The 25,649-nt window shown below is 43.5% G+C and overlaps 1 protein-coding gene across 5 annotated transcripts; it reads left to right on the top strand.

Annotated features, from left to right (window-relative positions):
• Positions 1-496: 496 nt before the first annotated feature.
• Positions 497-24,523, top strand: LOC106581329 (von Willebrand factor A domain-containing protein 5A). Of its 5 annotated transcripts, XM_082966729.1 has the most exons (22): positions 497-628; positions 8,940-8,990; positions 10,779-10,981; positions 11,692-11,914; positions 12,262-12,437; positions 12,632-12,746; positions 12,962-13,137; positions 13,316-13,404; positions 13,562-13,706; positions 14,795-14,874; positions 15,317-15,431; positions 15,584-15,742; positions 15,958-16,061; positions 16,540-16,757; positions 16,976-17,005; positions 17,179-17,325; positions 17,477-17,527; positions 17,667-17,684; positions 22,927-22,971; positions 23,192-23,349; positions 23,629-23,752; positions 24,031-24,523. In XM_082966729.1, exons 2-22 carry the CDS (start codon positions 8,948-8,950, stop codon positions 24,108-24,110), a joined length of 2,499 nt encoding a protein of 832 aa, XP_082822855.1. In that variant the 5' UTR covers positions 497-628; positions 8,940-8,947; the 3' UTR covers positions 24,111-24,523. The 5 variants fall into 5 exon arrangements, 4 of the variants coding, with proteins under 4 accessions (XP_082822855.1, XP_082822857.1, XP_082822856.1 ...); XR_014381926.1 differs by lacking the exons at positions 23,629-23,752; positions 24,031-24,523 and adding an exon at positions 20,923-20,995; XM_082966731.1 differs by lacking the exon at positions 17,179-17,325.
• The last annotated feature ends 1,126 nt before the right edge of the window (positions 24,524-25,649 follow it).

The following is a 25,649-nucleotide window of genomic DNA, read 5'->3' as shown; positions in this document are numbered from 1 at the left end:
GAGTCCACTCTGTTCCTCTGCATGGAACCTAGAATAGGAGTAGCCGAACCCTCCTGGAGAGTCACTGGGAGTGCAGGCATTTGTTCCAGCCCTGCTTGAACACACCTGATTAATAGGGTCCATGAGGAGTGTTAGGTATGATGAGTAGGCTAGAAGACCCCATTAACTTATTTTTAAGCCTAATATGGGTTGCGGAATGTGGTAACACCATACTTCACTCTGACAGTAGATAACCAATGAATTGACTAGCCATAAACACAATAACCATACAGATATGTTTTGTACTCAGTCCATTGACGAATTGCTATAGCCAATAGAAATAAATGTCTAATAATACGTTTAAAGCATTATAAGGTATTAAAAACCCGCGCAACAGACGCAAGAACAACGATTGTTTGAATAGGCCCAATGTGTCTTTTCACCAATGGTAAGGAAGATAGCAGGCGTGACTATGAACACTGGCCAATGAGTTGATTGCGCAATGTTTTCTATTGACGTTTATCTTTATAAACCAGGAAGAAGTAGCCTACTCGGATATTGACGCTACACGGAAGTAGAAATTGTGGGATTCTATCTCCAGGACCAGTAAAAGGAAATCATTGAAAACTAGCATATCACATATGTAAAGGTAATATGTTACATAACTGCGTCGTTTATAGGATGATTCGCCTATTTATGTGAAAGCATTCAGGTTCTCAAAATACTGTACATTTTATCAGACATATTTCGAAATTACGTATAACCTACTTTGCTTACGATTGTCGGTGGCAAGAAATAGCCATTCAATTCGATATCATCCACATATCACACTGTCCTTATTTTTGGGATGTTTGTTTTAGGTTTTTAGAATGGACGCAATGACTGTGCAGAACAACAAGCAAAGAGACCACGCCTCAGGGTGTGTTCAGGAGTGCGAAACGTTAGAAATGAGTCATGTTGAGGAGACCGGGGGCAATTGTGATTTTGTGTGTGTTTTTTATTTATTTATTCTAATCCGCAGAGACCACTTGAACTAGTCCTGTCATTTTTTTTGATATAAGACACTGGGGGTACTTGGCTTATCCGCAGAGGGTACTTGAGAAGACTCATGAGACCATATGCTAACTGGTAAAATGCACTTCTGGGGGTGCTTCAGTGGTACTCTGGACAGAACAAAATGTTCTTGTTGGTACATTAACCGAAAAAGGTTGGGAAACAACTGCTCTACAGGACAGCAAGGCTATTTACATGTATTATTTGTATAATTCATACCATCTTAAAGTTAAAATCACTTGTACTCATAATTTGGCTGCTTGGCTCAGGATCATTGTATTACTGTGCTACAATTGCCCCTAACCCTAACAGTCATGATGGAACCTGATGTGCCTAGCAAGAGACAGCAATAGTCACGTGTCATTCATGTCAATGATTATCCAACATATAGTTTGAATTGTTGGACGTTAATGCTCAGGGCCGTACAATAACAATACAAATGAAATACCTGACCTCCAAGTGGCAGGTAGGCCTACCTCCTGACAATATTGACTATTGCATTCCATCCTATTTCACCAGTTCAACCAGAGATTACACTGGATGGACAGATATTGACGTTATTGCATCAGGCTGCTGTGATTTAATTATTTGTTGTTCACAATAACTTCAGGCTTGGAAATGTCCATTTTTACACAAAGCATCTGTTGTATGAGGAATTACAGTCTGTTCTGGAAAGACCAGTATTGTATTACTGTACAAAGCAATGTTCTTTGTCAGCAAGCAGCAGTTATGGCGCATGATCAACCAGGGCTCGATACTGCGACCAGAACAGTTGTATTTGTGACCATTTGACTTGGCAGTGCGACACACATTTTTAATTGGTCACAATGGTGCTACTGAGAAATGTACCTGGTCACGGTAGTTTTTAGTTCACAATTAGCTTTTGAAATTTTTATTAAAATGAAATGATTTATTCAAACAGCAATGTGCAATTGACCAAAATGAAACCAACTTTCTGAAGAAGCAAAAACAGCACGGGAATACCCCTGTCCGTGTGCATCAGGGCTCCACATAGAGGGCTGCACAGTTAGGCTAAACACTCCAGTGCAACATTGACTGTCAGTGCCAGTAAAGAAAAAATGTTCTTGTGATAATGCTATTTTTAATCTAGGCTATATAATTGATTAAAATACATGGATTCCCGATTATTAATCACAAGTGCGCTGCACACATATAAATCAGAGATCATCAACTACATTCAGCCACGGCTGATATTTTTCTTGAGCAGATGGTCGTGGACCGTAACATAATTACAAATCATTTGAAGATTGCATATTGACTGCACCAATCCCAAACAGATATATTTCACTAAAACAATCATTTGAAACCTTGCATACATTTGAGTACAATCACTTGGGTTTCTCTATTATGCGTGAGAATACTTGGGATGTCCAAAATTAAAATCACTTGGAGCTCATTTCCTGCTGTTTTCAGTTTTATTTCCAACAATTAAAAATATATAAAAAAATGAAAATTGAAGTTAGGGAACCCTGCAATAGTCTCTCTTGAATAGAGAATGCACAGCTTTCAAACGTTTGGTTGTTGAGTGGCGTTGAAAGTGTTATAAAGTGTTGGTTGAATATTTGCAATGCCAAATTCAGTCAACGGAATAAGCCTACCTTAAATGATATTTTGGCCTTGAAAAGTAATTGAAGTTATGGTAGCAGATTTAGAAGTTCTACTGCTCCAATATAATTATTCTGTGATTTCATTTCAGATCAGTTTATATGATAGATGTTGCCGCTTTCATTTTGTTTCCCACTGTTTCAATTGAAGGGTGTTGCGCTAGTCTGTTGTACTTGTTGAGGTAAAACCGTGTGCGGTTATTATGAGCAAGACATCAAATGTTTGGTTCAACTTGGTTTTCCATACAAGCGCCTCGCGGTCAACTTGGTTTTCCATACAAGCGCCTCGCCGGTCTCCATGTCACCCCTGTTGATGAGGATGAAGTCTTGTCCAGTCTGGTTCCTCCTGAAGTCCACAATCAACTGCTTTATTTTGCTAATGTTGAAGGAGAGGTTGTTTACATGGCGCCACGCCATCAGAGTGCCTACCTCCTCCCTGTAGTCTGTCATGTAGTTGATTAGTAATCAGGCCTACTACTGTCGTGTTGACAATGGAATTGGAACTATTTTAGGCACGCAGTCGTGGGTACACAGGGAATATTGGAGGGGACTGAGGACGCACCCTTGTGTCCCCCGTGTTGAGAATCAATGTCAAGGAGGTAATGTTGCCTATATTCACCGCCTGGGGGGGGCGACGACCTGTCAGGAAGTCCAGGACCCAGTTCAGACCCAGGGCTGTCAGCTTTGTAATGAGCTTATAGGGCACTCTGGTATTGAAGGCCGAGCTGTAGTCGATGAACAGCATCCTCACATATGTATTCCTTTTGTCCAGGTGGGTAAGGGCAGTGTGCATTGCAATGGTGATTGTGTCAATTTTGGAGATCATGTGTCTGGTTTCTCCGTCATGTTTAATCTGTGAACGTGCGTGCTTGAGCATGTATAGATACACCTGGCCTGCGCGCCAAGATCTGGCCACACCTATTCTTTAGAAGTGCCTGTTTTGGGATGTTCACGTTCCGGGCAGCCGAGCGGAAATGGAGAAACTCGCCTCCCTGCGGACCTGGCATCCTTTCACTCCCTCCTCTCTACATTTTCCTCTTCTGTTTCTGCTGCTAAAGCCACTTTCTAAAGCCAGCATCTGCCTCTAACCCTAGGAAGCTCTTTGCCACCTTCTCCTCCCTCCTCCCTCTCTGCGGATGACTTCGTCAACCATTTTGAAAAGAAGGTCGACGACATCCGATCCTCGTTTGTTAAGTCAAACGACACCGCTGGTCCTGCTCACACTGCCCTACCCTGTGCTTTGACCTCTTTCTCCCCTCTCTCTCCAGATGAAATCTCGCGTCTTGTGACGGCCGGCCGCCCAACAACCTGCCCGCTTGACCCTATCCCCTCCTCTCTTCTCCAGACCATTTCTGGAGACCTTCTCCTTTACCTCACCTCGCTCATCAACTCATCCTTGACCGCTGGCTACGTCCCTTCCGTCTTCAAGAGAGCGAGAGTTGCACCCCTTCTGAAAAAACCTACACTTGATCCCTCCGATGTCAACGACTACAGACCAGTATACCTTCTTTCTTTTCTCTCCAACTCTTGAACGTGCCGTCCTTGGCCAGCTTTCTTGCTATCTCTCTCAGAATTACCTTCTTGATCCAAATCAGTCAGGTTTCAAGACTGGTCATTCAACTGAGACTGCTCTTCTCTGTGTCACGGAGGCTCTCCGCACTGCTAAAGCTAACTCTCTCTCCTCTGCTCTCATCCTTCTAGACCTATCTGCTGCCTTTGATACTGTGAACCACCAGATCCTCCTCTCCACCCTCTCCGAGTTGGGCATCTCCAGCGCAGCCCACGCTTAGATTGCGTCCCACCTGACAGGTCGCTCCTACCAGGTGGCGTGGCGAGAATCTGTCTCCGCACCACGTGCTCTCACCACTGGTGTCCCCCAGGGCTCTGTTCTAGGCCCTCTCCTATTCTCGCTATACACCAAGTCACTTGGCTCTGTCATATCCTCACATTGTCTCTCCTATCATTGCTATGCAGACGACACACAATTAATCTTCTCCTTTCCCCCTTCTGATAACCAGGTGGCGAATCGCATCTCTGCATGTCTGGCAGACATATCAGTGTGGATGACGGATCACCACCTCAAGCTGAACCTCGGCAAGACGGAGCTGCTTTTCCTCCCGGGGAAGGACTGCCCGTTCCATGATCTCGCCATCACGGTTGACAACTCCATTGTGTCCTCCTCCCAGAGTGCTAAGAACCTTGGCGTGACCTTGGACAACACCCTGTCGTTCTCCACCAACATCAAGGCGGTGACCCGATCCTGTAGGTTCATGCTCTACAACATTCGCAGAGTACGACCCTGCCTCACACAGGAAGCGGCGCAGGTCCTAATCCAGGCACTTGTCATCTCCCGTCTGGATTACTGCAACTCGCTGTTGGCTGGGCTCCCTGCCTGTGCCATTAAACCCCTACAACTCATCCAGAACGCCGCAGCCCGTCTGGTGTTCAACCTTCCCAAGTTCTCTCACGTCACCCCGCTCCTCCGCTCTTTCCACTGGCTTCCAGTTGAAGCTCGCATCCGCTACAAGACCATGGTGATTGCCTACGGAGCTGTGAAGGGAACGGCACCTCCATACCTTCAGGCTCTGATCAGGCCCTACACCCAAACAAGGGCACTGCGTTCATCCACCTCTGGCCTGCTGGCCCCCCTACCTCTGAGGAAGCACAGTTCCCGCTCAGCCCAGTCAAAACTGTTCGCTGTCCTGGCACCCCTATGGTGGAACAAGCTCCCTCACGACGCCAGGACAGCGGAGTCAATCACCACCTTCCGGAGACACCTGAAACCTCACCTCTTTAAGGAATACCTAGGATAGTATAAAGTAATCCTTCTAACCCCCCCCCCCCCCCTCCCCTTTAAAGATTTAGATGCACTATTGTAAAGTGGTTGTTCCACTGGATATCATAAGGTGAATGCACCAATTTGTAAGTCGCTCTGGATAAGAGCGTCTGCTAAATGACTTAAATGTAAATGTTGATAACTCAATGGGGAGGCTGCATTTGAGCCTAGGAGAACCCACATGTGCCTTGTATGGTTAGAACAGTTTTTTTATTTATTTTTTTCCTTTTGAGGCCATTTTCTTTTTGAATGCTCACATTTTAAAGTCAGTAGTTTGTAAATATAATTGAATTGTACATGTTTCACGTCATCATCAGCGCTGTGTAAATAAATCCAATATTCATTTGCACCTCTATCTGCCTGACTACTGCATAATATTTGTCCTTATGACTGCTACAAGGTCCCTATTTTACAGCCGCATGCTCTCTATTTAGTCAGTCAATGCCCACATTATTCTGACATATTTAGAATGTAAAAAGTAATCATCTGAATGTCAATTCATAATGCCATTGGGTAGGCCTGTTAAAACATGTTATCCTGTCTGTGTGTATATATATATTACTTAAAAAATATTTAGAATTCTATTGGCTATTAAAATAGTTACATTTTTAAATGTAGGTCCTTGAAAATTACAATTAAGTATTTGAAAAAGTCCTTTAAAATTGTCTTGGGAATGTCTGTGTAAACCCTTCATTGTGGCTACTTGCTCAGCCCACACATGAAAGATCAAATCACCTGCTATTGAAATGATCCACCCGTCATTCGCGTTCCTGTCACATCTTTACTCGGGCACAAGGGCATGCTAATTTAAAAGATGGCTTGTCATTATTAGTCAGGTTCTATATGGAATTCAGGCTCATTATGGGACACAGGCCAGGTCATTATCAATTTAAAAAAAGTGAGACCAAATCATGTGCTTTGTGCAACAACTGAAAAAGTTGGTGTAGAGAAATGTTCCCTCTAAAGTGCGTAGTAGTGCGCAGAAGATATAAAGTACCTGTCAAAAGTTTGGACACCTGCTCATTCAAGGGTTTGTCTTTTATTTTTACTATTTTCTACATTGTAGAATAAAAGTGAAGACCATCAAAACTATGAAATAATCGTGTAGTAACCAAAAGTGTTAAACAAATCAAACTATATTTTATATTTGAGACTCTTCAAAGTAGCCACCCTTTTCCTTGATGACAGCTTTGCACAAGCTTGGCATTCTCTCAACCAGCACCTGGAAATCAAATAAATGCTTCACAGAGTACAAGTAACAGATGCATCTCAACATCAACTGTTCAGAGGAGACTGCACGAATCAGGCCTTCATGGTCAAATTACTGCAAAGAAACCACTACTTGAGGACACCAATAAGAAGAAGAGACTTGCTTGGGCCAAGAAACACGATCAATGGACATTCGACCGGTGGGAATCTGTCTTATGGTCTGACGAATCCAAATTGGATATTTTTGGTTCCAACCGCCATGTCTTTGTGAGACGAGTAGGTGAACAGATTATCTCCGCATGTGTGGTTCCCACCGTGAATCATGGAGGAGGAGGTGTGATGGTGTGGGGGTGCTTTGCTGGTGACACTGTCTGTGATTCATTTAGAGTTGAAGGCGCACTTAACCAGCATGGCTGCCACAGCATTCTGCAGTGATATGCCATCCCATCTCGTTTGCGCTTAGTGGGAGTATAATTTGTTTTTCAACAGGACATTGACCCAACACAACTCCAGGCTGTGTAAGGGCTATTTGACCAAGAAGGAGAGCGATGAAGTGCTTCATCAGATGACCTGGCCTCCTCAATCACCTAACCTCAACCCAATTTGAGATGGTTTCGCATGAGTTGGACTGCAGAGTGAAGGAAAAGCAACCAACAAGTGCTAAGCATATGTGGGAAATCCTTTAAGACTGTTGAAAAAGCATTCCAGGTGAAGCTGGTTGAGAGAATGCCAAGAGTGTGGAAAGCTGTCAAGGCAAAGGGTGGCTACTTTAACCATCTAAAATATAAAATGTATTTTTATTTGTTGAACACTTTTTTTGTTACTACATGATTTCATGTGTGCTATATCATCGTTTTTGATGTCTTCACTATTATTCTACAATGTAGAAAATAGTAAAAATAAAGGAAAACCCTTGAATGAGTAGGTGTGTCCAAACTTTTGACTGGTACTGTACATCATCCCATGTATAGAACCACAAGACTGAACTTCACTCAACTTTCTAGAGTTTTCCCTGTTCGTTAACACTATCAACGTTTCCCTTTACTGTGTCAATTGTGATTGAATCAACACAATATTACCCACTATCATTTCAACATAACAAAACGAACTACGCAAGAGATTGTCATATGAAGAATTCATTAGAGTAGGATTTTATTGCGCACGACTGAGCCCATACTTTACACCGAACGGTGCGGCATAACTAATCAGAGCTGCAGTAGGCCTATATGCAAATAGACCATTGCCATATTTGGATCTGTGCCATTTACTTTGAACTGGACTGTGTTTACAGCTGTGGTCTTGAGTAGATGCGCTTGATTGGAGATCAAAGCGAGAGCTGCATGTAGCCACGTGTGCACATTTTGTTCATATTCTTTTCTAGTTAGTGAGTTATTAGCCCAGTTATAGATAATTTGTAGTCAGCAATAGGGAGTGATTGCTTCCTGCAAAAGCACAAACCATGTACATTGTTTGTGTTGTACTTTGAGACAGGCTTGAATACGCTAAGTAGCCAATAGGCAGCGGTTAGCATAATTTGTCTGATTCTCTGTAATAATGGTTTGTGAATAATAATGCATTTTATTTTGAAAAGTGGCTTCTTGCATCGAAACAACACAACATTTTTTTGTCACCTCCTTGTCTGAAGGACAACTGGATAAACCGGTTAATGTCAAGCTCTGCATGTTTTTTTAAAAAAGTCTCATGGAATGAAGCCTACATTGAACACCACTCATTGGCTGCTACTGTAGACCGAATGATAAAACAGCTATGTCCATGTTAAAATGTTATGGGATACATTTTCTCCATTGTTTTTGATGGTAGCCCACTCTGGTAGACCTACATAATGATCAAATAGCCACAGTAGCCTACTTGGCCACTGTTGAAACTGTATCTTAAAGCGGGTACAGCCTCAGTGTTCACAATTAAACGCCAGCTGGAAGTTACACAGAATTTTCACAATGTTCAAGTTTGCATTCAGCGGACTTGAAATTTGCTCAGTGCCCCAAAAAATTAGAGGGAACATTTGTTGTAGAGCCCTGCCAACATGGTTAGATGAACCTGCCAATTACTCTCATTCTACTGTCAGTAGTTGCATTCTGTGGCTGCCTTTATAAAACAATTTATCATAGACACTTGGCATATTACGATTAACTGTTCACTGTTGCATGGCAATTAACTTCATTAAAGTAACAGGCCGGTACCAGGACAATGATATGACACCTGACTTCTCCATGCAGGAGCCAAAATGGTGAACTGCTGTGGATTGGTAACTGTCAAGAATGAACAAGGTACGGTTTGGAAGTAGACATGATAGTTTACTTCCGTTGTCTATTTCTTTTCCTTTTTTATGAAATAAATACTTCAGAACATTTCACCACATTTACAGTTGATGTCGGAAGTTTACATACACTTAGGTTGGAGTTATTAAAACTCGTTTATCAAACAGGCCACAAATTTCTTGTTACCAAAACTATAGTTTTGGAAAGTCAGTTAGGACATCTACTTTGTGCATGACACAAGTCATTTTTCCAACAATTGTTCACAGACAGATTATTTCACTTATAATTCACTGTATCACAATTCCAGTGGGCCAGAAGTTTACATACACTAAGTTGACTGTGCCTTTAAACAGCTTGGAAAATTCCAGCAAATGATGTCATGGCTTTAGAAGCTTCTGATAGGCTAATTGACATCATTTGAGTCAATTGGAGGTGTACCTGTGGATGGATTTCAAGGCCTACCTTCAAACTCAGTGCCTCTTTGCTTGACATCATGGGAAAATCTAAAAGAAATCAGCCAAGACCTCAGAAAATAAACTGTAGACCTCCACAAGTCTGGTTCATCCTTGGGAGAAATGTCCAAATGCCTGAGGGTACCACGTTCATCCGTACAAGCAATAGTACGCAAGTATGAATACCATGGGACCACGCAGCCGTCACACCACTCAGGAAGGAGACACGTTCTGTCTCCTAGAGATGAACGTACTTTGGTGTCAAAGCGCAAATCAATCCCAGAACAACAGCAAAGGACCTTGTGAAGATGCTGGAGGAAACAGGTACAAAAGTATCTATATCCACAGTAAAATGAGTCCTATATCGACATAACCTGAAAGGCAGCTCAGCAAGGAAGAAGCCACTGCTCCAAAACCGCCATTTAAAAAAAGCCAGAATACGTTTTGCAACTGCACATGGGGACAAATATCGTACTTTGTGGAGAGATGTCCTCTGGTCTGATGAAACAAAAATAGAACTGTTTGGCCATAATGACCATCGTTATGTTTGGAGGAAAAAGGGGGATGCTTGCAAGCTGGAGAACACTATCCTAACCGTGAAGCACAGCGGTGACAGCATCATGTTGTGGGGGTGCTTTGCTGCAGGAGGGTCTGGTGCACTTCACAAAATAGATGGCATCATGAGGCAGGAAAATTATGTGGTTATATTGAAGCAACATCTCAAGACATCAGTCAGGAAGTTAAAGCTTGGTCGCAAATGGGTCTTCCAAATGGACAATGACCCCAAGCATACTTCCAAAGTTGTGGCAAGATGGCTTAAGGACAACAAAGTCAAGGTATTGGCCATCACAAAGCCCTGACCTCAATCCTATAGAAAAATTGTGGGGAGAACTGAAAAAGCATGTGCGAGCAAGGAGGCCTACAAACCTGACTCAGTTACACCAGCTCTGTCAGGAGGAATGAGCCAAAATTCACCCAACTTATTGTGGGAGCTTGTGGAAGGCTACCCGAAAAGATTGACCCAAGTTAAACAATTTAAAGGCAATGCTACCAAATACTAATTGAGTGTATGTAAACTTCTGACCCACTGGGAATGTGATGAAGGAAATAAAAGCTGAAATAAATCATTCTCTCTACTATTATTCGGACATTTCATATTCTTAAAATGAAGTGGTGATCCTAACTGACCTAAGACAGGGAATTTTTACTAGGATTAAATGTCAGGAATTGTGAAAAACTGAGTTTAAATGTATTTGGCTAAGGTGTATGTAAACTTCTGACTTCAACTGTATATTGCTTTTCACTAAATAAAATCTGTTGCTCCATCCATCCCTACCTCTCTCAGTGCCTCTGAAGAGTATTGCTGTGGAAGTGAGTGTGCAGGGGCATGTGGCCACCGTGAGCTCCACTCTGCAGTATGAGAACCAGGAGCAGAGCCCTCTGGAGGCCATCTTTGTTTTCCCTCTGCCGGGAGAGGCTGCTGTCTGCAGGTTCAGCGCAAAGATAGGACAGACTGAGGTGGTGGCTGAGGTTCAGGAGAAACAGAAGGTGAGGAGAGATGACAAGTCAATAATGAGACAAATGCAACTATAGACATTTGTTATGACATTTTCTGAGATCTACAAAAGTATAATTTATTGCAGGATTTGGGTTAATTTCACATTAATATCAATCAATAACATGTTAGTACAAGTGTTGTTACTAGTGTAGAGCGTTACTACACAGTTTTAAGAGAAACTTGGTGTAAAATGTTACCGGCCAGCTAACCTGGCCCCATTTCCATCATGGCAACCTAATAATCCCTTCATTTCTAATTGGCAAATATCACTCCTCGCCTCTCCACCATGGGATCTTGTGTGTGGTGAGCGTTCTGGTACAAAATGGTTGCTGTGCATCACCCAGGTGGGTACCACACATTGATGGTGGATGAGATGAGTTTCCCCCTTACTCTGTAAAGTGCTTTTGGTACCTCAGTTGGTAGAAAGGCTCGATATACATCCAATCCATTGCTTATAATTATCACTTTATGTTTAACCAGCAGTCTATGACCTACAGGGCTTCAAAAGTTATTCAGATGTTTGTTGACAGCTCTCTGCTCTCAGTATTCGACTTTGACCCTGTAAAACTGGTTCCCAACCTACTGCTTTGTCAAAGCGACTCTGTCAAACCCCATTGACCTGACTAGTGTCAGTCAGACACAACCTTCCCCTGGATGTATGCTACTGTACTATACTGTGTGTTCCTCTGTCCCTCCTCAGGCACAGGAGCAGTATGATGACGCATTGAGCTCTGGACAGCAGGCCTTCCTATTGGAGGAGAGTGATGAGAGCCCGGACGTGTTCAAGCTGAGTGTGGGTAGTCTGCCTCCAGGGGAGAAGGCCTCTGTCAGCCTGGACTATGTGACAGAGCTGGCTGTACAGGCTGACGACGGCCTGAGGCTCTGCCTGCCCGCCGTGCTCAACCCCCGCTACCAACCCCAGGGTAAGAACATGGGCCCCTGTATAGAGACACAAACCACTAAAACATCATAGGGCAGTGCAAAACAAAGTAAAAACGTTGTGGGCAGCAGTGTGACTAGGAACCAGTACCTGGTCCCATAGGGCAGTGGTCTTCAGTCCTGCTATTGAAGACCCACAGGGGAGGGTGCAGGCTTTATTTACAGTCCCGTTTTAATGAATTAATCATTATTGAATTTATCAAGGTCTTGGTGAGTTGTTGATGAGATGAAAGGAGTGTTAGTGCTGGGCTGGAACAAAAACATTCTAATCTGTGCGTCTCTCTCTCCCCTCTCTCTTCCTCTCTCTCTCCCTCACCCATCTCTCTCTAAGGGTCAGACAGTGGTAGTGGTGGCAGTGCCCAGGTGTCCTCGGTGCCCGCTGGTTCTGTGCCCTACAGTCTGTCCCTCAGTGCCCATGTGTCGTCCCCTCATCCCATCTCTAGAGTAGAGTCCAACTGTCCCCTGGACCCACTCAACTACCTCAACACAGAGAAAACCCAAGCCACGGTACTGTGTGTCTGTGTGTTCATATGTATGTGTAAGTGTGTTGCTTTACGTACGTATGAATGTGTACGCTGTGTGTGTGTGTATGTCTGTGTGCTTGCACTCCCACTAGCACCAATAACCATCAGAATCCTTCATAGTTGTTCAATTCCCTCTCTGACTGCTCTGCCTTCATTTGAATGTTGTTCTAACTGCAGGTCAGTCTGGCTGCAGGTCATCAGTTTGACCGGGACGTTGAGCTGTTGTTGTATTACCAAGACACCCATCAGCCTACTGCTATAGTAGAGGCAGCACAGGCTTCTGCCAAGCCAGGTGAGGGGGGGTGGGTGTACTCTGTTGTAGATTGGTGGATATGAGATCAATGAGTAGTCTAGTCTGCTACCTTCATCCATGTTTACAGAGAGGGACATGGTGAGACTGAAGGAGAGAAGGAGAAAGACTGTTGGAGACTTATTTATTTCTCTCGTTCTTTCTCTCGTTCTCTTTCTCTTGCCCTCACGCTTTCTCTCTCTCTCTCTCTCCCCCAGGCTCTCTGATGGGTGACCCAGTGGTCATGCTGAGCTTGTACCCAGAGTTCCCCAAGGATGTGATGTCATCTATGACCTCACACGGGGAGTTCCTGTTCGTAGTGGATCGCTCTGGCAGCATGGAATGCCCCATGCACCTTGGGTCTGGGTCACAGGACCGTATTGGCAGTGCCAGGGTACACACACACACACAACCCTATTCTAGTGAATGAACAGCTCAATCTGCACAGGATTCACCACGAGGTAGTTTGGAGTTAAATCCAGTACACTGTGGTTACTCTGTACTAGTTCTTTAAGACTGTCCTATAAGGTTTATTGAAGAGTAAAGACACTTGTTGGACTTCTCTCTTGCAGGATACTCTGCTGCTCTTGCTGAAAAGCCTGCCCATGGGCTGCTACTTCAACATCATTGGCTTTGGGTCCAGTTATGAGTCCTTCTTTTCGTGAGTGTTTTCTCCTTCCAACCCCTGTTTAAATCATGTTTACATCGAATAATTTGCAGCAGGTAGGGAAAGGATTCAAATGTCCATGGCTTGGGTCTGTAATATGTTGTGGTGATGACCCTTTGACCTTGTGTGTGTATATCTATCTGGATGTCAGAAAGAGTGTGGAGTACAGCCAGAAGACTTTGGATGAGGCTCTGCAGAAGGTGAAAGAAATGAGGGCTGACATGGGAGGTACAGAGATCCTCCAGCCTTTAAAACACATCTACAGCCAGCCCTGCCTCCCCGACCAGCCCAGACAGGTAGCTAATACACCTTACATACCTTACAGTGCCTTAGACCGAGTGGCGCAGCGGTCTAAGGTACTGCATCTCAGTGCTAGAGGCGTCACTACAGACCCTGGTTCAATTTGCCCAGCTTTCTCCGGATTAGTGTTTGGCCGGGGTAGGCCATCATTGTACATAAGAATTTGTTCTTATCTGACTTGCCTAGTTAAATAATAATAAAAATAATAACAATATACACACAAACACTCCCATAGAGAAATGTCTGTACTTTCTGTAACGATGCTTCCATTGAAACAGAACCTCATGCGTTGCTTTACTGTGGGTGTCACAATGACATTAGGGATGATGTTTTTCGTCAGCTGTCCAGCCAAAATGATAGTTAAAATGATCTAGATGAAAATAATAAATTGTGTGCAATGTTATCAGGTAACAATAATGTAAATGCCTCTGCTAAAGCCTGCCACCGTATCCTCCAACAGACATTTCTTTACAAGTTCCTGCATGTCCTTTTATCTACTTTACTTAGCTTTGTTTATGCATACGTGTATAGATGACGCAATGTATAACGACTGTTTCCCAAAATATAGATGATGTCATGTATGTTTGATGACGCCAAAGGAACCACTGGACCATGTTTGACTAGGTTTGTTTTTTTAGTGTGTCAACTATCTGAGTGGTCAACAAAAATCTGTCCGTTATTGAATCATCATTTTAATATTTTTTTCTAATCATCTCACTCATTGGCCTTCTATATACCTTACACACTGTGATTCATACAGGTTCCTCCTGAAACACCTGAAACTCCTCCCACCTTTCCATGTGTAACACGCAGGATATGAATCCTGGTCTCCCATGGGAGCAACCAATGTCTTAGACCATGAGGAAATTCCCTCTTGGGCTTTGGGCATGTTTAGTTACACTGTTTGCTAGGGTTTTACTCTGTATTTTGAGTGTGGTATTTACAGTAATACGCCTGGCTTACTGGGACAGCAAATAGACTTGTGTTTTTGGTTACTAAGGAAACATACTCAGTATACTTCAGTGCTGCACGTACATTATTTAACGTTGACACATGATCAACATACCCGCTCTGTCCTCCACAGCTCTTCCTGTTCACTGACGGTGAGGTGGGGAACACCAAGGAAGTCCTGGATCTGGTGAAGACGAACGCTGGTTCTCACAGGTGGGCCCACAAGCACTGTTTCCCCTATCATTACCTAGTTGGGGCAGAGATCCCACAGCTAGCTCTGTCACCTCCCACCTGAAAGAATTCGACTAACTGGTTTTAATAGAGAGTTTGTTACAGAACCCATTGCACCTGTCTGGAAAGTAAAGCTCTAACCACTGGTCTTTTTGACTCAAAAGATGAATTGTAAAACCCAATCTAAAGTAAACCTACCCAACCTGTCTGTGAGCAGCAGTGTGGGAGAGTTCTGTAGGTTAGGGGTTTTTCACCCCTGTGAGAACAAAAGCCTTCATATTGATGATTCTTCCTGTACAGTTATGTGTTTTCAGTCACCCCACGAGGACAAGAAAATTACACAAGTGATATGGATTTGGTTGATAGACTTATTTTGGTATTTGATAACAAAAATAATAGTGTTTCCTGGGTGTGTCCCTGTCAGGTGTTTCTCCTTTGGGATCGGGGAGGGGGCCAGCACTGCTCTCATTTCTGGGGTGGCCCAGCAGGCCACAGGGCACGCACAGTTTATCACAGGACAGGACAGGATGCAGCCCAAAGTAAGAGCTTATCAATGTGTGTGCATGTGTAAAGTGACGGCTGTATTGGTTACAAACATTTTCATCACCTCCCTTACTCTCTTGCTTTTTCTCGTTCCTTTTTTAATGACATTTTTTACCACTCTCCTTCCTCCTTCACACTCCTCCCTCAGGCGATGCAGTCTCTCCGGTTTGCCCTGCAGCCAGCTGTGGTGGACATCTCAGTCAAATGGAATGTCCCAAAGGAGGTGTCTGTCACCCCTCTGTCTCCACCAATCAGAGTGCTCTTCCAGGGTCAAAGGGCACTTCTGTATGCCCAGCTCACTGGGGAGGTGAGGGCTCTGCCTTCTACTGTTATGAATGTTAATACTGTTTAACATACAGTATGTCAATGTTGAAATGACACTGGTAAGGTCATAACTTATTTGCAAGACAACATTTTTTGGGTCACGGTCCACGTGTTTCACTCAACCCTGTATTTCCTTTTTTTCTTTCTCTCGTTCTGTCTGTCTCTTTCTCGCTCTCTCTCATTCTCTCCCCCGCTCAGAGCTCAGGGGACACAGAGGGCTCGGTGACAGTGAAGTACAGCCTGGCCAAGCAGCCTGTTGAGAACCAGCTGAGCTTCATTCTTAAGCCTGCAGAGGACACTGGGTAAAAACAACACTGCAGGCCTTGGTCAGATGCATTAAGGGAATGTGCCACTATTTACAGGCAAGACTGCCATGATGCTCCATTAACAGAAACTGTGCCAGCACTCCTAATGCATTTCAGCTATGTAGTATGATTTGATATAAATAGTACTGTGGGTACCCCCATCTTATCATCGACCCTCATTTCCCCCACTGCACCGTCTTAATCTCTCGATCCCTCCTCTCCCCCACTCCACCGTCTTAATCTCTCGATCCCTCCTCTCCCCCACTCCACCGTCTTAATCTCTCGATCCCTCCTCTCCCCCACTCCACTGTCTTAATCTCTCTATCCCTCCTCTCCCCCACTCCACCGTCTTAATCTCTCTATCCCTCCTCTCCCCCACTCCACTGTCTTAATCTCTCTATCCCTCCACTCCAACATCTATCGCTTATCTCTCTCTCTCTTTCCTCTACTTCTTCTCTCTATCCCTCCTCTCTAGAATGACCGTCCACAGGCTGGGGGCTCGAACCCTGATCCAATCCCTGGAGGTGGAAGAGAGAGAGCAGGATGGGGAGAAGGAGGGAGTGAAAGAGAAGGTGATAGAGCTCAGCATCCAATCAGGAGTGAGCAGTGCCTTTACTGCCTTCATCGCTGTCCACAAAGGAGATGGAGAGGCCCTGCAAGGACAGCTGCTACGCAGACAAGTCGCCACACCGAGTGAGTGAGTGTTTGTGTGACGGGGAGAGGCTGTGCAAGGAAATTATTTTATGCAGATATGTAAACAGCGCTAAATAAATGGTAACCGCGAGCTGAAGTGTCTCAAACTGTGCCCTCTGCACGTGTAAGACGGAATCCTCATTGTTTAGTCATTGTGTTCTGTGCTTGTACCTTCATGTTTGTAACCAAGTGACCTGTGTTTTTCCCTTCTTTCTCAGTGTTGAATCTAAGGGGATGTTCACTGACAGGTTTGTGCTACTTTGCCACTGTTACATTGTTACTGTTGCGGATTCATTTCATTTGAACAAACAATACAAGGTACTTATGCAAATTGAATTGACTGATTTATTCTTTAAAGTAATACCATTGTTTTTGTGGGTGGAAATCTAACCACTGGATCTTGTGTTCATGTTTTGTGCAGATTGGGATTTTAGCAGTAGTGTGGGTAAGGTACTTGAGCGCGATATGAAACTATCTGAACTCGATGACCAAGCTGATCAGCTTATGTGCTCTACGTCAGAGTTTGAGGTCGGCACAAAGAATAAGTGTAAGATGCGAAAAAGAAACAGTAAGCACCAAGTCTATTTAGTTTAGAAACAAATTTGCATGATTCGAGGACATTACCATATTTCAATTATGCATAAGTATCACTTATGAGTTTATAATAAACATACTAATTCTAAACCCTGTTAATACAATCACTGTTCATTTGTATTAAGGTATGTCTGCTAAGAAGAAGGCCAAAGGTTCGCTCGCCTCTAGGGTGAAGGGTACGTTTAAACTACCCTTGTTAAGTTTAAAAAAAGAAATACATTTTAATTTGTGTGATTCGTGTTGAATGATTGAGGAAGTTACTAATACTGCTCTTTGTCCTTTACCTCCTGGTTTCTTGTGTCCTGGTGCAAGTAGGATTCTTCTCTAAACAACGTATGTAATTTGCAAACTTTTTTATATTTTATTTTGACTGTATTATTCACAGCACAAATATTTTACCACGATAATTAGGGTCAGGGTGACCCAGTTAGCCACTGGCGATTATAATGGTGCGGTTGAGGTATTAGGTTCCAGTAAATCAAATCAAATTTTATTTGTCACATACACATGGTTAGCAGATGTTAATGCGAGTGTAGCGAAATGCTTGTGCTTCTAGTTCCGACCATGCAGTAATATCTAACAAGTAATCTAACAATTTCACAACTACCTTATACACACAAGTGTAAAGGAATGAATCAGAATATGTACATACAAATAAATGAATGAGTGATGGCCGAACGGCATAGGCAAGATGCAGTAGATGGTATAGAGTACAGTATATACATATGAGATGAGTAATGTAGGGTATGAAAACATTATATAAAGTGGCATTGTTTAAAGTGGCTAGTGATACATTTAATTACATCAAGATGGCAAGATGCAGTAGATGGTGTAGCATACAGTATATACATATGAGATGAGTAATGTAGGGTATGTAAACATTATATAAAGTGGCATTGTTTAAAGTGGCTAGTGATACATTTAATTACATCAAGATGGCAAGATGCAGTAGATGGTGTAGCATACAGTATATACATATGAGATGAGTAATGTAGGGTATGTAAACATTATATAAAGTGGCATTGTTTAAAGTGGCTAGTGATAAATGTATTACCTCAATTTTTCCATTATTAAAGTGGCTAGATTTGAGTCAGTATGTTGGCAGCAGCCACTCAATGTTAGTGATGGCTGTTTAACTGTCTGATGGCCTTGAGATAGAAGCTGTTTTTCAGTCTCTCGGTCCCAGCTTTGGTGCACCTGTACTGACCTCACCTTCTGGATGATAGCGGGGTGAACAGGCAGTGGCTCGGGTGGTTGTTGTCCTTGATGATCTTTTTGGCCTTCCTGTGACATCGGGTGGTGTAGGTGTCCTGGAGGGCAGGTAGTTTGCCCCCGGTAATGCATTGTGCAGACCTCACTACCCTCTGGAGAGCCTTACGGTTATGGGCGGAGCAGCTGCTGTACCAGGCGGTGATACAGCCCGACAGGATGCTCTCGATTGTGCATCTGTAAAAGTTTGTGAGTGTTTTTGGTGACAAGCCGAATTTCTTCATCCTCCTGAGGTTGAAGAGGAACTGCTGCGCCTTCTTCACCATGCTGTCTGTGTGGGTGGACCATTTCAGTTTGTCCGTGATGTGTACACCGAAGAACTTAAAACTTTCCACCCTCTCCACTACTGTTCCGTCGATGTGGATAGGGGGCTGCTCCCTCTGCTGTTTCCTGAAGTCCACGATCATCTCCTTTGTTTTGTTGACGTTGAGTGTGAGGTTATTTTCCTGACACCACACTCCGAGGGCCCTCACCTCCTCCCTGTAGGCTGTCTCGTCATTGTTGGTAATCAAGCCTACCACTGTAGTGTCGTCTGCAAACTTGATGATTGAGTTGGAGGCGTGCATGGCCACGCAGTCGTGGGTGAACAGGGAGTACAGGAGAGGGCTGTGAACGCACCCTTGCGGGGACCCAGTGTTGAGGATCAGCGGGGTGGAGATGTTGTTACCTACCCTCACCACCTGGGGGCGGCCCGTCAGGAAATCCAGGAACCAGTTGCACAGGGCGGGGTCAAGACCCAGGGTCTCGAGCTTAATGACGAGTTTGGAGGGTACTATGGTGTTAATTGCTGAGCTGTAATCGATGAACAGCATTCTTACATAGGTATTCCTCTTGTCCAGATGGGTTAGGGCAGTGTGATTGCGGTTGCGTCGTCTGTGGACCTATTGGGGCGGTAAGCAAATTGTTGTGGGTCTAGGGTGTCAGGTAGGGTGGAAGTGATATGGTCCTTGACTAGTCTCTCAAAGCACTTCATGATGACGGAAGTGAGTGCTACAGGGCGGTAGTCATTTAGCTCAGTTACCTTAGCTTTCTTGGGAACAGGAACAATGGTGGCCCTCTTGAAGCATGTGGGAACAGCAGACTGGGATAAGGATTGATTGAATATGTCCGTAAACACACCAGCCAGCTGGTCTGCGCATGCTCTGAGGACGCGGCCGGGGATGCCGTCTGAGCCTTCAGCCTTTCGAGGGTTAACGCGTTTAAATGTTTTACTCACGTTGGCTGCAGTGAAGGAGAGCCCACATGTTTTGGTAGCGGGCCGTGTCAGTGGTACTGTATTGTCCTCTAAGCGAGCAAAGAAGTTGTTTAGTCTGTCTGGGCACAAGACATCGTGATCCGCGACGGGGCTGGTTTGTATTTTGTAGTCCGTGATTGGCTGTAGACCCTGCCACATACCTCTCGTGTTTGAGCCGTTGAATTGCGACCCCATTTTGTCTCTATACTGACGCTTAGCTTGTTTGATTGCCTTGCGGAGGGAATAGCTACAATGTTTGTATTCAGTCATGTTTCCGGTCACCTTGCCCTGATTCAAAGCAGTGGTTCGGCATTCAGTTTTGCGCGAATGCTGCCATCAATCCACGGTTTCTGGTTGGGGAATGTTTTAATAATATGTAACCGTTTCGATCATTTGTTGTCCCATCAAACGTTGCCCATTCTGAAGGGAAGCCATTAGTGCCTGGAGATTTGTTTGCTTTCAGATGAGATATTGCATTATTCATTTCTGAAGTGGTTATTTCTGAAGTAAGTCTATCATGTTGCTCTGTCCCAATTGAGTGGAGATGAAGTAAGTAAAAAAAAAAAGCTCTTTCTCTGGTTGCTTGTACAGATTTTTATAGTATGATTCAAATGCATTCTATATTTCATCCAATTTGCATGTAATCTTCTTTGTTTTAGGGTCTTTTATTTTGAAAATGTTATTTTGTGCTCGTTGTTTTCTGAGTCTCCATCATTCAGCATGCTTGTTTTAAGCCTCTATACAGTATTTATTGGTTTGCTATCAAGGTGTAGAGTTGGGTAAACTCCATTATGATCTGATAAGTCGCTCTGACCGATCCTACAATCCTTAAGCTTGTGCCTTTCTGTACTGTACATAAAAATTTTGTCTAAACTGGAGTATTCAGTGTGGCGGGCTGAGTAAAAAGCATATTCCCTATCTGAGACATGTGGATGTCACGCCATACATGAAGGAGACCTAAATCCTGTAATATCCTATTGATCTTTTTAGCAACCAGGCTCATTTTCCTATTTTGATTTGTGCTGTCCTAATTTGAGTTTAAAATCCATGGTAAAATTCCCTCCACAGATAAGAGTGCCAGAGGTTTCTGTGGCAATTAAATCAAACACCTTCCTGTACAAGACCATGTCACTCCCCAGAGGCACGTATACATTAAATCATGTACATTCCTTGTTATCCAGTTTACATTTAACAAATATAAATCTACCCTTTTATGTCTGATATAAACTCAAAGTTAACTGAATTTGGGATCAAGATTCCAATGCCCCTTCTACCCATTTTATAAGAAGAAAAAAAGGTATTCCTATATCCCATTTTCTTGAGTTCTCGTGTTGAGGAGGGGATAAGGAAGTTTCCCACCAGAATAGTATTTCAACTCTCTCCCGTTTTCTTCTTTGCTATTACCTTACTTCTCTTGATGGCACTCCCAATCCGTTTACATTGAGACTGATGACCTTAAATTCTCGATGACGCATCGATATATACCAAAAAACCTGTGCACCATAACAGCCTGATTAATATGAACCTAAAAATGAACTAAAAAAGTAAACCAGAGTGGGAAAATACTTTGTTATTTGGACTCCCGTGTCAGTGGACTGTCTCTTGCCTCTGGAGTTTGAAAGGCCCCTCACTCAAATATCAAAATCCGTGACGCACCTGTTGGAACCGAAAATAAAAAGGGCACCCTTTTCGTCACTTAAACACATCGGTTAATTACAAGAGAAAAATATATAGGTCATACGTGCATATCATGAATCCTCCCCATGATATGCCTTTCTGTCACCCTGTTGTCACTGTGCTATTCATTGTTAGCTAATAGATATGTTATTAACTTGACCATACATAATGTGTCCATAAAGGCACGTACTTTTGGCTACTCGCCCTTGCTCAGTAGTGGGGAAAAATAGGGGAGACATTTACCTATTGCAATGTCAACCGTAACAACCCAATATGTCTAACAGCTAGCGGTAACTATTAAGTCCGTTAAATCTAATTCAGTGTCTTACATCTTCTCACTGGAAATGCCTGAGTCTCTCTCGAATGTGAGCGTCCTCTTGCCGAGGTGACTTGCTTGAGTCTTTCCGCCGGTGAAGACTACTTTCTCCAGGCGGTATACTTCACTGAGATGGCCCTCGACTTCAGGTCCTCCGCCGCCTCGTCTGCATGCTCGTATGTAATCGGGCCATTACATTTTTTTTGCCGGGAATGGTGTTTAAAAGTGAATCCCTTTCTCTTTTAGTGCCTTCTTGATAGGGGTGTATTCCTTACTTCCTTTTCAGTATCTCTCCCATGTAGTCATGATCAAAGAATACTCGTTGGCCTTGGAAGTTAACTGGTTTTTTCCAGGCTGCGCGGGAAAAAACGATGGATTTTGGTGGGACACAGCTGGGGGGTTTTAAGGCCAGAACTCGGTGTGCTCTCTCGAGTCCCAGGTCCGTGTCATCTTCAAGTATTTATTTGAATAGACCCTCCACGAATGTGGGCATCGAGTCTTTTTCTGTGCCCTCTGCCACGGAATAAAGTCTAATGTTACTACTATGTGGAAAATTGTTGTTCTGTCACGTTTGCTTGTAGTGCATGATGGCTTTTCAAAGACTGTACAAGTGCACCCTTGACTGCAGTGTTCTATGTGTCTGTTTCCCAAATACACTGATCTACATCCCACAATTAGGATACTTTTGCTGCTGCTAGCTTATTTGCGCTAGCATGCGCCATCTCTGTTTAGTCTACGATTTTAGCTTCTCCTGTCTTGTTACAAACTATTGTTGAAGCTCCACAACATTTTCCTACTTTCTCCTTTTCCATTTTAAAGTAAGTTACTATAATGCTCAGAGTAAATACTTGAATTTAGGGGGAAAATACCCAACTGATGTGCAGGACAAAAAATCAGGCAGCCATTTCCTAAGTTGTGTCACCGGAAGCCCTCGACAATACACATTTTATAGCTTTTACAGAAGTGTTGGAATCACATAATGAATATTGATTTATTTTTGATAGAAGTAAACTGTAATTAGATTATTTAATTAATCAATTATTGATAGACTTGTGTTAATGGGAATATACTTTTTTCAGGTGCTTGTGAAGTATTGGAATGTGACGAAGACAGTGATGAAGAAGGTAATTTGGGACAGGCGTTAATGTCTGTGTTAACCTAATTCCAAATACCTGCAAATTGTTACTGTGTTTGATGCTCCCTACATTGTTATTTTTATTGTGACTATTACTCAAGCACAGCACAATGATTTAACGGCAAAGGTTAGGATTAGAGTTCGGGTTGAGGTATTAATGTACATTATGGAAGCATTTCGATTTCAATTATGTTGTCCAATCCCAATAGACTTTGACTCTCCAGCCCCAACCTCTAAGCCTGTGAGGGACCCTCTCCTCCAGCTGATCTCCCTTCAGAAGGCCTCTGGTTCCTGGGTCCTGGAGGCAGCGTTGGCTGAGGTGCTGGCGAAGACTGAGGAGGAGGTGTCCAAGCCAAAGCCTGCACAGGTGGGTCCACAGAAATAAACTGATATGGCGTTTCCACAGGCAGCATGATGAACCGAAAATAGATGAGCATTCTGCAAGATGATGCACTCTCACAGAGTGTCTGCACGTGTGTCCTATAGAAAGACCATCAGATCTGGACAAAGGCATGATGACCATTGAACTGAATCTCATGTCTCAGCATCCTTATCTTCTGCCTCTTTCCTCTCTCTTTCTCATCATCTTTCTCTATCCCTTACTTTCTCTGTCTCTCATCTGTCTGTCTGTCTCTCCCTATCTAAGGTGGACCAGGAGGTGTGGGCCACGGTCCTAGCCCTGGTATGGCTCTATGGTTTCAAGATGGAGGCTCAGGAGGATTGGCAGTTTGTGGCCATGAAGGCTGTTTCATGGATCCAGGCTCAGAAAGGTAGCTATAGCTTCCACCTTCCACTCATAGTCCTGGCAACTCTTGTCCTTCATCTGCCCTGATTGGAAAGAAATTGTTTAGGTGAAAGCAATTTCCTAGTAGGGATCCACCAGATTACTTAAATGACAAATATATTTACATTTTGAGTATAATCATTCACAATACAATGTTGGTGGTATTTTGTCTTCAAACAAGTGTTGAAGATACATTTTGCCCATTCTTGCCACCATGATGCCACAGTATAATAATGCCTGTCCTGGTGATGTTGTGTGTTTCAGTGGCCAGTGTGTCCGAGTGTGTCCAGGCTGGAAACACCCTTCTGGGTTACCAGGTGCAGAAACACACCCTGGGACTCTGAGAGGTTTACCCTGCCAGTCCTTTCTCTGTCCCCCACACGCCTGCTACTCTACCTGGGGTGAGATATACACAACCCTGCCTGCTCCTAGTCCCCTCCTCCAAGCAAAATGCCTTCCCACTGAGCACAGTTGTCAATTCAACGTCTATTCCACCTTGGTTCAATGTCATTTTATTGAAATAACGTGGAAACAACATTGATGCAACCAGTGTGTGCCCGGTGGGTTATTATTGTATGTATCCATTATCCATGTATATGAGGCCAAATGCATACAGGAAGGAGTTGTGGACAATACGGAAAGGCAGATGAGTGCCTATCATAGTACCTTTACTGTTTGATCACGTAACACTGTCTCTCTGTATTCATGTAATTCCTCATATATGACTGTACTTGATTAAAATATATCTTAATCTACATCTTTATTGGTCATTGTATCTATTTTCTTAATGAGTCCACTCTGTTCCTCTGCATGGAACCTAGAATAGGAGTAGCCGAACCCTCCTGGAGAGTCACTGGGAGTGCAGGCTTTTGTTCCAGCCCTGCTTGAACACACCTGATTAATAGGGTCCATGAGGAGTGTTAGGTATGATGAGTAGGCTAGAAGACGCCATTGACGTATTTTTAAGCCTAATATGGGCAGCGGAATGTGGTAACACCATACTTCACTCTGACAGTAGATAACCAATGAATTGTCTAGCCATAAACACAATAACCATACAGATATGTTTAGTGTTCAGTCCATTGACGAATTGCTATAGCCATGTTAGGGTTTGACCAACTATTTGTTTGCATAACCTATATAATATAACAAAGAAGCTATGCTATAATATTACGTTTATACTCTATATGATAAGAGCATACTGCTGTGTGAGAGGAAGGGGCTCATGGGATGGTGAGTCATATGGAAAGAATGCAGATGCTGTAAATCAGGGATGTGGAAGAGCTTGTTAAAAGATAACGGCAGGATATGGGTGAAATGTATATGCGGAGTGGTGTCGGGGTTTTAGAAAACTGCATTGTGCAGTCACAAGATAAATCGACTGCCAAAGATAATAACTACGCCCGGCAACAGGAGGCGTCTCGAGGTTGGGACCAACCTGCACGCCAACGGTAGGATGAGTTAGTGTAAACCACGCTCATCCTCCCTCTGACAGGCCAGCAGTGAGTGGGAACTATCTCTGTCAGAGTATTTAATGAAAAGCAAAGGATGTGTAACTCAGTTCTCTGTCTGCCCTGCGTGGTGACACAGCGACCCCGTATATACGAACCACATATTTACCATTCAAGTGTTTGCATTAATTAAAGTACAAAGAAATCAGAAGTAACTATGTGCTGACTATTTTGTTCTGATACCAGATTCAAATTGACGCGACCTAACAGCCAATAAAAATACATGTCTAATAATACGTTTAAAGCTTTATAAGGTATTAAAAACCCGCGCTACAGACGCAAGAACAACGATTGGTTGAATAGGCCCAATGTGTCTTTTCACCAATGGTAAGGAAGATAGCAGGCGTGACTATGAACACTGGCCAATGAGTT

Source organism: Salmo salar, chromosome 20 (genome assembly GCF_965601325.2).
Source record: "Salmo salar chromosome 20, fSalSal1, whole genome shotgun sequence".
Classification (NCBI taxonomy): Eukaryota; Metazoa; Chordata; class Actinopteri; order Salmoniformes; family Salmonidae; genus Salmo; species Salmo salar.
This window is presented reverse-complemented; position numbering and strand designations above follow the sequence as displayed.

Coding starts and splice junctions, on each gene's coding strand:
- LOC106581329 (XM_082966729.1), top strand. CDS start 8,948: ATGGTGAACTGCTGTGGATTGGTAACTGTCAAGAATGAACAAG. Junction 11,915..12,261: donor CCCCCGCTACCAACCCCAGG/GTAAGAACATGG, acceptor TCTCTCTCTAAG/GGTCAGACAGTGGTAGTGGT. Junction 23,753..24,030: donor ATGGATCCAGGCTCAGAAAG/GTAGCTATAGCT, acceptor TGTGTGTTTCAG/TGGCCAGTGTGTCCGAGTGT.